We start from the raw sequence: 14,563 nt of genomic DNA on the forward strand, positions 1-14,563 counted from the left end.
TTTGTATGATTCCATTTTTTTATTTTAATTTATTTTATTGTAAACAAATGGGATACATGTTGTTTCTGTTTGTACATGGAGTAACAGCATACCATTTGTGTAATCATACATTTACATAGGGTAATGTTTGATTCATTCTGTTATTTTTTCCTTCCCCCCAATCCCTCCCACCCCTCTTTTCCCTCTATACAGTCCCTCCTCCCACCCCCCATTATGTGTCATCATCTGCTTATCAGTGAGATCATTTGCCTTTTGGATTTTTGAGATTGGCTTATCTCACTTAGCATAATATTCTCCAGTTTCATCCATTTGCCTGCAAATGCCATAATTTTATTATTCTTTATAGCTGAGTAATATTCCATTGTATAAATATACCACAGTTTCTTTATCCATTCATCAATTGAAGGGCATCTAGGTTGGTTCCACAGTCTGGCTATTGTGAATTGATCAGCTATGAACATTGATGTGGCTGTATATCTGTAGTATGCTCAAATGGTGGTTCCAATCCAGCTTTCTGAGGAATCTCCAAACTGCTTTCCAGAGTGGCTGCACCAATTTGCAACCCCACCAGCAATATATGAGTGTACCTTTTTCCCCACATTCTTTCCAACACCTATTGTTGCTTGTATTCTTGATAATCGCCATTCTTATTGGGGTAAGATGGAATCTTAGTGTAGTTTCAATTTGCATTTCTCTTATTACTAAAGATGGTGAACATTTTTTCATATGTTTGTTGATTGCTTGTAGATCTTCTGTGAAGCATCTGTTCCCTTAGCCCATTTGTTGATTGGATTATTTGTATTCTTGGTGTAGAGTTTTTTGAGTTCTTTTTATATTCTGGAAATTAGTGCTCTATCTGAAGTATGAGTGGCAAAGATATTCTCCCACTCTGTAGGCTCTCTCTTCACATTGCTGATAGTTTCCTTTGCTGAGAGAAAGCTATTTAGTTTGAATCTATCCTAGTTGTTGATTCTTGCTTTTATTTCTTGTGCTATGGGAATCCTGTTAAGGAAGTCTGATCCTAAGCCAACAAGGTGAAGATTTGGACCTATTTTTTCTTCTATACGATGCAAGGTCTCTGGTCTGATTTCGAGGTCCTTGATCCATTGTGAGTTGATTTTTGTGCAGGGTGAGAGATAGGGGTTTAGTTTCATTCTGTTGCATATGGATTTCCAGTTTTCCCAGCACCATTTGTTGAAGAGGCTATCTTTTCTCCATTGCAAATTTTTGGCCCCTTTGTCTAGTATGAGAAAATTGTATTTATTTGGGTCTGTGTCCGTGTCCTCTATTCTGTACCATTGATCTACCTGTCTATTTTGGTGCCAATACCATGCCGTTTTTTGTTACTATTGCTTTATAGTATAGTTGAAGTTCTGGTATTGCGATACCCCCTGTTTCATTCTTCCTGCTAAGGATTGCTTTAGCTATTCTGGGTTTCTTTTTCTTCCAGATGAATTTCATGATTGCTTGCTCTATTTCTGTAAGGTACATCATTGGGATTTTAATTGGAATTGCATTGAATCTGTATAGCACTTTTGGTAGTATGGCCATTTTGACAATATTAATTCTCCCTATCCAAGAACATGGGAGATCTTTCCATCTTCTAAGGTCTTCCTCAATTTCTTTCTTCGATGATTTGTAGTTTTCATTGTAGACATCTTTTACCTCTTTGGTTAGATTGATTCCCAAGTATTTTATTTTTTTTTTGAGGCTATTGCAAATGGAGTTGTTTTCCTCATTTCCCTTTCGGCTGTTTCCTTGCTTGCATATAAAAATGCTTTAGATTTATGCGTGTTGATTTTATAGCCTGCTATTTTGCTGAATTCATTGATGAGGTCTAGAAGTTTTCTGGAGGAGGTTTTTGGATCCTCTAAATATAGAATCATGTCATCAGCAAATAGTGACAGCTTAAGTTCCTCTTTTCCTATTCGTATCCCTTTAATTTCTTTAGTCTGCCAAATTGCTCTGGCTAGAGTTTCGAGGACAACGTTGAATAGAAGTGGTGAAAGAGGTCATCCCTGTCTTGTTCCCGTTTTTAAAGGGAATGGTTTCAGTTTTTCTCCATTAGGAATGATGTTGGCCATGGGCTTAGCATAAGTAGTCTTTACAATGTTCAGATATGTTCCTAGTATCCCTATTTTTTCTAGTGTTTTGAGCATGAAGGGGTGTTTTATTTTGTCGAACGCTTTTTCTGCGTCAATTGATATTACCATATGATTCTTATCCTTAATTCTTTTGACATGATGGATTATGTTTATTGATTTACGGATGTTAAACCATCCTTGCATTCCAGAGATGAACCCCACTTGATCGTGGTGCACGATTTTCTTAATATGCTTTTGGATACAGTTCGCCAATATTTTGGTAAGGTTCTTTGCATCTATATTCATCAAGGATATTGGTCTAAAGTTTTTTTCCTTCATGTGTCTTTTCCTGCTTTGGGTATGAGGGTAATATTAGCTTCATAGAATGAGTTTGGTAGGGTACCCTCCTTTTCTATATCCTGGAATATTTTCAGAAGTATTGGAATGAGATCTTCTTTGAAGGTCTTGTAGAACTCGGCTGAGAATCCGTCTGGCCCTGGGCTTTTCTTGGATGGTAGGTTTTTAATGGCTTCTTCTATTTCATTGCTTGATATTGGTCTGTTTAAATCGTGTATGTCCTCCTGGCTCAGTTTGGGAGGAGCATATGTCTATAGAAATTTGTCAGTATTTTTGGTAGATTCTATTTTGTTGGAATACAGATTTTCAAAGTAGCTTCTAATTATGTTATGAATCTCAGTGGTGTCTGTCATGATATTTCCTTTTTCATCACGGATTTTAGTAGTTTGAGTTTTCTCTCTCCTTCCCTTTTTTAGTGTGGCTAAGGGTTTGTCTATTTTGTTTACTTTTTCAAAGAACCAACTTTTTGTTTTGTCAATTTTTTGAATTGTTTCTTTTGTTTCAATTTCATTGATTTCAGCTCTGATTTTTAATTATTTCCTGTCTTCTACTACTTTTGCTGTTATTCTGTTCTTCTTCTTCTAGGGCTTTGAGCTGTAATGTTAGGTTATTTAGTTGTTGACTTTGCATTCTTTTCTGGAATGTGCTCCATGCAATGAATTTTCCTCTTAGTACTGCTTTCATAGTGTCCCAGAGATTTTGATACGTTGTATCGTCATTCTCATTTACCTCTAAGAATTTTTTTATCTCCTCCCTGATATTTTCTGTTATCCATGTTTCATTCAATAGCATATTATTTAGTCTCCAGGTGTTGGAGTAATTTCTGTTCTTTATTTTGTCATTGATTTCTACTCTCAGTCCACAGTCCATTATGATCTGATAGAACACAAGTCAATATCTCTATTTTTTTTGCATTTCCTAAGGGCTGCTTTGTAGCATAACATATGGTCTATTTTTGAGAAGGTTCCATGTGCTGCTGAGAAGAACGTGAATCCGCTCATTGATGGATGGAATATTCTATATAGGTATATTAAGTCTAGGTTATTAATTGTGTTATTGAGTTCTATGGTTTCTTTGTTCAGTTTTTGTTTGGAAGATCTATCTAGTGGTGACAGCGGTGCGTTAAAGTCGCCCAGAATTATTGTGTTGTGGTCTGTGTGATTCTTGAAATTGAGAAGGATCTGTTTGATGTACAGGGATGCACCATTGTTTAGGCCATAAATATTTACTATCCTTATGTCTTCCTGATTTATGGTTCCCTTAAACAGTATGAAATGTCCTTCTTTATCCCTTCTGACTAACCTTGGCTTGAAGTCCACTTTATCTGATATAAGGATGGAAACCCCCACTTTTTTACTGGGTCCATGTGCGTGGTAGGTTTTTTCCCATCCTTTCACCTTTAGTCTGTGGATGTCTTTTTCTATGAGATGAGTCTCTTGCAGGCAGCATATTGTTCCAGTCTAGGTCTTTTGATTGATGAGTTTAGGCCATTAATGTTCAGGGTTATTATTGAGAAATGATTTGTATCCCCAGTCATTTGGCTTATTTTTGGTTTTTAAGTTGGCTTGGTTTCTCCTTTGAGTGGTTTTTCTCTAAGGTATTTCCTCCCTTTGCTGACCTCCATTGTTGTTTTTCATTTCCTCCTCATGGAATATTTTGTTGAGAACATTCTGTAGTGCAGGCTTTCTATTTGTGAATTCTTTTAACTTTTGTTTATCATGGAAGGATTTTATTTCATCTTCAAATCTGAAGGTTAGTTTTGCTGGGTATAAGATTCTTGGTTGGCAACCATGTTCTTTCAGAGCTTGAAATATGTTGGTTCAGGCCCTTCTAGCTTTTAGAGTCTGGGTTGAGAAGTCTGCTGCTATCCTTATTGGTCTCCCCCTGTATGTGATCTGATGCTTTTCTCTCGTAGCCTTCAAAATCCTATCTTTATTTTGAATGTTAGGCATTTTCATTATAATGTGCCTTGGTGTGGATCTGTTGTGATTTTGTGCATTTGGTGTTCTGTAAGCCTCTTGATTTTCCATTTCATTCTTCAGGTTTGGGAAATTTTCTGATATTATTTCATTGAATAGGTTGTTCATTCCTTTGGTTTGTATCTCTGTGCCTTCCTCAATCCCAATAATTCTTAAATTTGGTCTTTTCATGATGTCCCATAATTCTTGGAGATTCTGTTCATGATTTCTTACCATCTTCTCTGTTTGGGCAACTTTATTTTCAAGATTAAATATTTTGTCTTCATTGTCTGAGGTTCTGTCTTCCAAGTGGTCTAGTCTGTTGGTGGTGCTTTCCATTGAGTTTTTTATTTGGTTTATTGTCTCCTTCATTTCAAGGATTTCCATTTTTTTTTTTTTTTTTTTTTTGAGAATCTCTATCTCTTTGTTGAAATGATCTTTTGCTTCCTGCAGGTGCTCTTTCAGCTTATTGGTATTATCATTCATTGCCTGCATTTGCTCTCCTATCTCATCCTTTGCTTCACGAATCATCTTAATCATGTATAATCTGAAGTCCTTTTCTGACATTTCTTCTAACATACTGTCATTGGATTCTATTAATATAGAATCTAGATTTGTTTCCATCATTTTCTTCCCTTGTTTTTTCATGTTGTTCATGTATCTTCCCCTCTAGCAGTGCAGATCTGGGGTATTGCAGATTTCCCCCTATAGGCTTATAGTGGCCCTATAGGTTTCCAAAACCCTTTCTTTAAGGGGAGATCAATATTAGCAGTGCCCAATTCAGACACTATGCAATCGTAGACCAAATAGCCCCTATGAGGACAATAACAAAATTGTCATAATAAACAGAATGAGTTAAAATATTATCTTCAATAAAACAAACAGATTTGCAATGAAGTCTGCAGTTTCTAATGGAGGACCTTTCTAAAGAGGATGCAGAGGGATGGAGAATGTGGCTGTTAATGGGATAAGAAAAGAATATACAGAAGTTCTAGATAATAGAAAGGGTGAGAGTGTAATCAAAAGAAATTGGATGTTAGCATGCAAAAAAGGGAGAAAGAGACTCTCAGGGAACAGGTAAACAAAAGGAAAAGAGAGCAAGAAAAGTAAAGAAATAAAAACTTCAATTTTTCCAATAAGGAGAAAAAAGAAAATCTATGGTATAACAGTCATATAGTTATGAAACCTCCCAGTGTTCAGTAGCCTGATGCATGAGAGGTATCTGACAATGAGCTTCAAGCCTCCAGCAGGCGTCTCAGCATGGGATTTGCCCCACCTAAAGATCAGAGCTATGGCTTCAAGTATTATCCAAGATGGCCGCTCTGGCTTCAAAATGTGTTGGCAAATGGGGAGCTGCAGCTCAGGGTGAGGACGTGGTGAGCTAGAGGTCCTGGAGTCGGGATGCGGTTGGTCAGGCAGGGGTCCTGGAGGTCCGGTGTGTTTGGTGTGGTTGTGGGATCCTGGAGATCGAGTGCAATCAGTTGGTTTGGGGTCCCGGTGATAGCACGCAGTCAGTTGGTCTGGGGGTCCTGGCAGCAGGGTGCAGTCAGTAGATGTGAGGGCCCCAGAGGCAGAGAGTGATCAGTCAGGCTGAGGGATCCTGCAGGTACTGTGACAGTGAACTTCCAGGCAACAGCAGGCAGCTGGTACTCCACTGGTGGTTGACGATCAGTTTGCTGACTGTTGTCAGATGATTGGGAGGTGAACCTCTGCGTTGGGTGATGGATAGGTGTAAGGCAGGCAATGGACCAGCCAGAGGTAGGCAAATGGCAGATGATAGGCGCCTGACAGAGAGCAATCTGCACTCAAAAAAGGCATAGTCGATATGCTGACAGACTGCAGGTGGTCACAACAGACAAATGGGGTAAACAGCAGGGGATCGGTAAGCAGCAAAAACTGCCTCACCAAGAAACAGATATCCTCTGCTTGAAACCAGAGTTATGGAGCGACAAGGAATGCAGCCTCCATCTTGGATCTACCATCTTAGATCCCTCAACTTTTTTTTTTTTTTTTTAAGGAAATTAACTTTGATGTATGCTGCAGTGTAATTGTCAGACCCCTTTAAATTTATTGAATTGACCTTAAATGTTTTTTACAGCAAAGATAGCCAATACAGATTATGTGTTGCATTTAGTAGTCATATCATATTTCTTTGGTCTTTCTTTGTCTGAAACTAGCTTTCTGTCTTTCTTTGACCTTATCACCTTGTACTTTTGAAGAATACAGGCCAGTTATTTTGTAGTGTTCCTTAGTTTGTGTTAATCTGGTCCTTTCTATAATGAAATTCACGTTTGCATCTTTGGCAGAAATGAAACTTTGTGCCAGATTTACCATATGCCTGTAATCCCAGAGACTCAGAAGGCTAAGGCAAGAGGATCAAAAGTTTGAGACAAGATTCCATTCCTCTTCAAATTTTTGATTTGTACAGTGATTTATCATGTTAGTAGGGACTTATGATTTCCTGTTTTGTTCTATAGATTATAATTCTGTAGATAATTATCTTTTGTTGCACAAAAGCTTTTCTTCCTTCCTTCTTTTCTCTGTGCTGGGTATTGAACCCAGGACTTTGTTCATGTGGGGCAGATGATCTGCTGAGCTACACCCTCAGCCTGCTGTACAAGAGCTTACCTTAATGAAATCCTATTTTTCACTTTACATATTTTTTTTGTTGCTTATGCTTATGCTTTCATACCTAAGAATTCGTTTCTAAGTCCAGGTTACGAAGAGTCATCCTTATATTTCTAACATTTTTGTGGTTTTGATTCATACATTTAAGTTATTGATCCTTTTGAGTTAATTTTTTATATGGTATAAGATTAAGGTCTAGCCAAGTGTGGTGGTACACTCCTGTAATCTCTGTGACTCAGGAGACTGAGGCAAAAGGATTGCCAAATTCAGGCCAGTAATTTAGTGAAGCCTAAAGCAACAGTGCGAGGCTCTGTCTCAAAATAAAAAAATAAAAAAGAGCCAGGCATGGTGGCACATGCCTATAATCCCAGCAACTCAGGAGGCTAAGGCAGGAGGATCAAAGCTAGCCTCAACAAAAATGAGGTGCTAAAGAACTCAGAGAGACACTGTCTCTAAATAAAATACAAAATAGGGCTGGGGATGTAGCTCAGTGGTCAAGTACCCCAAAAAATAAAAAATAAAAATAAAAATTATAAAAGAAAGTGCTGGGGATGTGGCTAAGTGGTTAAGCACTTCTGGATTTAATCCATGGTATGGAGAGTTAGAGGGAGAAAGATAGATCAAGGTCTAACTTCATTCTTTTGCATATGAATATTCAGTTGTCCCTGTCCCTGTTGAGTGGTCTTAGCCCCATTACCAAGAATCAGTTGGCCATGGATCTGTTTGTTTCTAGGTGCTTAATTTAATTCCATTTGTCTATATGTCTGTCCTTAAGTTGGTACCATTCTGTTTTATAACTATGACTTTGTTAGTGAGCTTTTAAATGAGGACATGCGAATGTTCCAACTTTGTCCTTTTTCAGATGTTTTGGTTTTTTTTTTGAGTTCCCTTTCAGCTCCATTGAATTTGTGGATTGGCTTTTCCATTTTGTGAAAAAAAGGCCACTGGAATTTTATAGGGAATGCATTGAATTGGCAGCTTGTGTTGGGCTGTTAACATCTTAATTTTATGTCTCCCAGGGCATGAAAGTGTGATGTCACTCTGTTTATTTAGATCTTCTTTTATTCCTTTCAGTAATGTTTTCTAGTTTTTAGTGTCTTTCACCTTCTTGGTTAAAATTATTCCCAGATGGTATTTTAAAAAATTATTTTCTTAATTTCCTTTTGGATTATGTGTTGCTGGTATATAAAAATATAAATGATGTTAATGCTATTTTGTACTATGCAGTTTTCCTAAATTCATTTATTAGCCCTAATGGCTTTTTTATGGGTTCTTCTAGATTTTCTATACACAAAGTCATGACATCTGAAAATAGATACTTTAACTACTTCCTTTCAAATTTGGATGTCTTCTGTTTCTTTTTCTTGCCCAGTTACTCTTACAAGGAATTCTGGTACAGTGATTCATGTCATTGGTGAATTCAGATATCCTTATCTTTTTATTGGTTTTAGGGGACTTGTTCTCAGTTGCTCACCACTATAATGTAAGCTGTAAGTTTTTTATAATCTCATTATTTTTAATAGTACCATGGCATTCTGTCTGGTAGGTGTGCTCTTGTTTATTTAACTGATCCTGCACCAATTTCCAATGTTTGCTGCTACCTTTAATGCTACAGAGGAATAATATTGTACATTCATCATTTTACATAAGTGAAACCTGCATTTTCAAGATAGTTTCCCAAAAGTGAGGATTGCTTAATCTTCTTTATTTTCAGATTCTAATATTACCATATCCTTTAGCTCCAGATTAAAGTAAAAATTTTCTGTGGAACAAAATGAATATCAATAGCTGACCCAGATAGCAGACCATATGTGTTGAGGCTTTCAGAGGTAGGGTAGGTAATCTTCTAGAAGTATAAACTTTTACTAGCTTCCAGGTTATTTGGGAGACTCACTTCTGAGGAGAAGAACCACCAGTGTTTCCACTGTAATAACAACTAGAATGATGAAGTAAAATTTAGTAATTTTAATGTTATCAAAGAGCTACAGAAACAGCTATGATGAGAGAATGGAAACTTAACAGAATGTGAGAAAACCTTTTAGAGGTTAACTGAGAATTTGTAACTGTTCCTTAAAGAGAAGTAGAAGCTGAAAATGTAAGTTTAGTTCAGACTGAGAAATGCTGCTGGGAGCAAGAGAAAGATTTGGTGATCACACAAGACAGGAGAGACAAAACCCAGTGAACTCTAATTGAAAACCAAGGAGGAACATTGTTTAAATTCAGTGGCTAACCAGAGGAAGACAAATTCTTAGCAGAACTGCAACCCAACCTTGAACCAGCTCAGTTCCTAATTGGATTAAAGTGGTCAGCTCCTTCCCATAGGGATTGGATTGTCACAGGAGTTCAATACTGACCTCAGCAGTATTTGCACTACAAAATATTTGAAGAGATGAATAGATTCTCATGTTGTTAGTGCGAATTGCCTATGTTGAGGGTTACAGAAAAACTTTCCTAGAGCATGAGTATATTAGGTGTGGATACTTTCAAGGAAATTAATTCCTAATCTTTGTCTTCTGTGTCCACTTCTTTTTAAAACTGAGCTCTGTGATGTAACCATCATGTAGCAGTTTTTCCTTTCCACTCCCACAATTAGCCATCCACACTTCTCAAAGGAAGCAATACCTCTCAGCATTCATACCATAGTATTTTGTGTCTGTATAAAAAAGCCTCCAGGTTGCCTAAGAAGGTATTTGACATATGGTATTGATGTACAGAAAATGAATTTCTAATGAATTATGTATCAGAGCCTTTGCAAGTTGGATAGTTTATAATTACTCACTATTGAAAATATGAATTGTTAAAATTAAACTTTAATGTTAGGTCAACTTTTTTTTTTTTAAACAAATGATTCAGGAAAAATTTGACATCATAAGAAAAATTTATTCTGGTCCCATCAGCTTACTTACATGATTAAGATTTTTCAGGGCAAAGACATTATTAAAATAAGTAGAGCTGGGCACAGTAGCGCACACCTGTAATCCCAGCAGCTCAGGAGGCTGAGATAGGAGGATCATGCATTCAAAGCCAGCCTCAGCAACTTACGGAAGCACTAAGCAATTCAGTGAGGCCCTGCCTCTAAATAAAATACAAAATAGGGCTGGGGATGTGGCTTAGTGGGCAAATGCCCCTGAATTCAATACCAAAAAAAAAAAAGAGAGAGAAATTGGAAATCACCCCTGGGAGACTGGAAAGTCAGTGTTTCCAGAAGCCTTTTGATCACCAATGTTGCCTGCCTGTGCTACCCCTCCCAAAAAGCCACAGGCAGGGAATTGCTAATTAATGCCCCTTGGGCCCCAGCCTTTCTGAATCACTCCATTTGTCCCTCCCTCTACCCAATCTGCTTCTTACCTTTTTGCTGTCTCACTGGCATCTCCTGGGCCTAGTCACTATAGGTAGAAAGGAGAAAGGTAAGTGGGGAGAGAACAGGAGAACAAAGGAGACCCTAATCTATAAAAGATGCGGGGTCACTCACTTCTTGGGATTCTAGAACGTCAGCCATGGTCCTCATCTTCCTCCCAGAAGAAGTCTGTATTATTACCTTAAATAAAACCTGCTTAATATGCTTGCCTTGACGTGCATCTCTGGTGTTATGCTTTAACATCTGAGAAAGCAGAACTTACCACCAATAAATGGCAATATCACCAACATAGGAGAATTGCAAGTTCCAGGCCAGCCTCAGCAAATGAGATCCTGTTTCAAAAAATTAAAAAGGTCTGGAGGTGTGGCTTACTGATAGAGCACCCCTGGGTTCAATCCCCATCATCACCCCCCCCACACACACACACAAAAGGCATAATTGGGAGGAGGAGAAATTTCATTCATCAAATTAAAAATCAACATATCAGGGACTAAGGATTTACATGTTTTTCTGTTTTAGCAGATATCTGAATAAAATCTTTGTATGTGAATAAATATCTGAATAAATAAAGGTATCTGAGTAAAGATCATTGCAACCCTGAATTAGGGTTAGGCAAATAGGTACTACTCACACGGTAAAATTTAAGGAATTTCTCATTCTCAGGCTCCAGTAGGAGTAGGGTAGCACTTACAGGACCCCACGAATGAGTGCCTCCATAAATTATGTACCCTAGATATCTTGCTCACCTTAACCCCATTCCTGATCCCTGGATTACTCCACATAAGAATTTTGCTGTTCAACATAAAGAATTAGTTTCTGGAAAATATTGGCTTTAGAAAAAAAAAAGCTTTGCAAATATTAATCATTTTTCATCTCTGGTTTTGTTTTTCAGAGTGGGATTGAAAACTCAACCTGAATCAAAATGCCCTGAATTGCTTGCCAATTACTGTGACATGTTGCTAAGAAAAACACCATTAAGCAAAAAACTAACCTCTGAAGAGATTGAAGCAAAGCTTAAAGAAGTGGTATGTAAATTTTTTGTATTTTAGATAGCTAGTTGCTTTCATTCTTTTGTCTTCTGCTTATTAGCATAATGGTAATAAGCCAAGGAAAAAAGAAGTAAAGGTAGAGGACAAGTATAAAGAAAAAGGATCACAGAGAAAACTAGTATCAAAAAAAGGGTGAGGGTGGGTTGGGGAGGAGATAAGTAGAAAAGAAAATTGGGAAAGATCCATTGATTTTTATTTAACTGGGGATTGAACTCAGGGGTACTCCACCACGGAGCCACATTCCCAGCCCTATTTTTTGTATTGTATTTAGAGAGAGAATCTCACTGAATTGCTTAGTACCTTGATCCTCTTGTCTCAGCCGAGCCGCTGGGATTACAGGTGTGTGCATCTGGCATATTGTTACATATTATGTGAAGTCTTAAAAACTGTTTCTTGACGCTAAGAGGTTATTTTGTTAGTCTCAAATTTGCTAACTTTTAAAGCAGTGGAGTAGTATATCAGGACTGATTTTTCAGAGATGAATAATTTAGTAGGCTTCTATCTGTATGAACTTAGAGAATTTTGACATTGAGGGGATATGGAAAGGCTTAAATGAGACAGATGGCTAAGAATATATAAGAATTGAAAGATATATTGCTGATGGGGTTGCACATTAGTGCAGCCAATCTGGAAAGCAGTGTGGAGATTCTTCAGAAAGCTTGGAATGGAACCACCATTTGACCCAGCTATCCCACTCCTCGGCCTATAACCAAAGGACTTAAAAGCAGAATACTACAAAAATGCAGCCACATCAATGTTCATAGCTGCTCAATTCACAATAGCCAGATTGTGGAACCAACCTAGATGCCCTTCAATTGATGAATGGATAAAGAAACTATGGTATATTTATACAATGGAATATTACTCAGCCATAAAGAATAATAAAATTATGGCATTTGCAGGCAAATGGATGAAACTGGAGAATATCATGCTAAATGAGATAAGCCAATCTCAAAAAACCAAAGGAAGAATGATCTCGCTGATAAGTGGATGATGACACATAATGGGGGGGCAAGAATGGAGGAAGGAGGGACTGTATAGAGAGAAAAGAGGGGTGGGAGGGTAGGGGGAAAAAATTACAGAATGAATCAGACAACATTGCCCTATGTGGATGTATGATTACACAAATGGTATGCCTTTACTCCATGTACAGAGAATCAACATGTATCCCATTTGGTTTACAATAAAAATTTTAAAAAATTTTAAAAAAGAATTGAAAGTAACTTTTATGTGATATTATTTCTTGGGGATTTGGGTCTCACCAACAGTGCAAAGTGAACCTTTTTCTCCACAACCTCTCCAGCATTTAAAATTATTTGTATTCTTCTTTTCTGTGCAGCTCTTGGTACTTAAATATGTACAAAACAAAGATGTTTTTATGAGGTATCACAAAGCTCACTTGACAAGACGACTTATATTAGACATCTCTGCCGATAGTGAAATTGAAGAAAATATGGTAGAGTGGCTAAGAGTAAGTAAAATTTTTTTAAATATTTGGTTTTTTAATATCCTTACATGGTTCATAAATGTGGTGATACTATTAATGTCAAAGATATAGTGATGTTTTAGTAAGAGTACAATATAGACTTGTAAAATTAAGCAATACCTAATAAAGCACATTTTCTTAATGAAGACAGTAAAGCACCTTTGTTTCTACTGTTTCATTGCCTTTTGACACACTCTTGTTTAAAATTACCTTATTAAATAGACCACAGGACAAATAATTTCATTCTTCATGATACCTGGGATTAAACCCCAAGTTTTGTGCATGCTGTACAAGAGCTCTACCGTAGAGCTACTGCCCCAGCCTTTTTTAATTTTGAGACAGGGCCTCAAATTTATAATCCTTCCCAAGTAGCTGGGATCACAGGCATGTACCACCACAACCAGTAAATAAATAAATTCATTTTCAAGGTATTTTCAGTACTAAATGCTTAATTATAAAGCCATTTATAAATAAAAAACAACAAATAGCTCAGATATATCTTTTGATAGCAGAAAGAGCCTTTAGATGATGGCTTCTTTAGGGTAATCAGTGCTAATTATAACTAAATTCTCATGTGAAAATATTTTAGTTTATTCCTTTCACTTCATTTTAATTTATGTATACATACATAAATTATTTCTATATACATATATTTATATGTATGTATATAAATAAAAAGGATGTTTTAAATTACAGATAGTCATACTTTACATGGCATTTGGGATAGTAATTTTACTACCAAGTGAAACTGCATAGTTGGAAAAATAATGATTGTTCTGTGACTTTTAAAAAAATTTTGTCAAAACATTCAAAACTTATTGTCATATGTATAGGAAGATGGAAAAATAGCAAAACTAATTGTATGTATATATATATATATATATGTACGTATATGTGTGTGTGTATAACAACAAAGTGTCAAAAATATATATATAGGGCTGGGGAGATAGCTCAGCTGGTAGAGTGCTTGCCTCGCAAGCACAAGGCCCTGAGTTTGATCCCCAGTACCGCCAAAAAAAAAAAAATATATATATATATATATATATATGTATATATATATAAAACAACAAAGTATCAAATAGCCCAATTAAAAATGGGTGAAGGATTTGGAGAAACCTTTTTTTTTTCTCAGCCCTGAGGATTGGGCATTTTGCTTCTGAACTACATCCCCAGCTCTTTTAATTTTTTTTACTTTGATTGAGAGAGAGTCTTGCTGAGTTGCCAGGGCTGGCCTCAAACTTGGCAGTTTCCAGCCTCAGCATCCCAAGTAGCTGGGGTTGTGAATAGACATTTCTTAAAGAAGATGAATAGTGCATGCAGAGATGCTCAACATTAGTAATCTTTAGTGAAGTGGAAATCAAAATCACTGCATATCTCCACTATAATAATCACTTTATCCTCACTATAATAACTAAAATAAAAAGTACAGATGAAAACAAATGTTTAGGAGAAAGAAGAGAAATTGGAACTCTGGTAAGCTGCTGTTAGGATATAATATAGGGCAGCCACTTCAGAAAAATGATAGTTCCTCAAAAAGTTAAAGGGACTTTGTTAAACAGACTTGATGCAGCAATTCCTCTCCTAGGTATTCTTCTGAATACATATGAGGAAAAAAAAAAAATATATATATATATATATCTCCA

At 36.7% G+C, this 14,563-nt stretch overlaps 1 protein-coding gene across 1 annotated transcript in view; it reads left to right on the plus strand.

Moving 5' to 3' along the window:
• The window catches only part of CUL5 (cullin 5), an 86,660-nt gene that overhangs the window by 60,593 nt on the left and 11,504 nt on the right, over nt 1–14,563 (plus strand). Inside the window, 2 exon segments of the mRNA XM_079101682.1 lie at nt 11,278–11,410; nt 12,774–12,905. Coding sequence (XP_078957808.1) covers nt 11,278–11,410; nt 12,774–12,905 — 265 coding nt within the window.

Source organism: Sciurus vulgaris, assembly GCF_902686455.1.
Source record: "Sciurus vulgaris genome assembly, chromosome: 11".
In the NCBI taxonomy this organism is placed as follows: domain Eukaryota; kingdom Metazoa; phylum Chordata; class Mammalia; order Rodentia; family Sciuridae; genus Sciurus; species Sciurus vulgaris.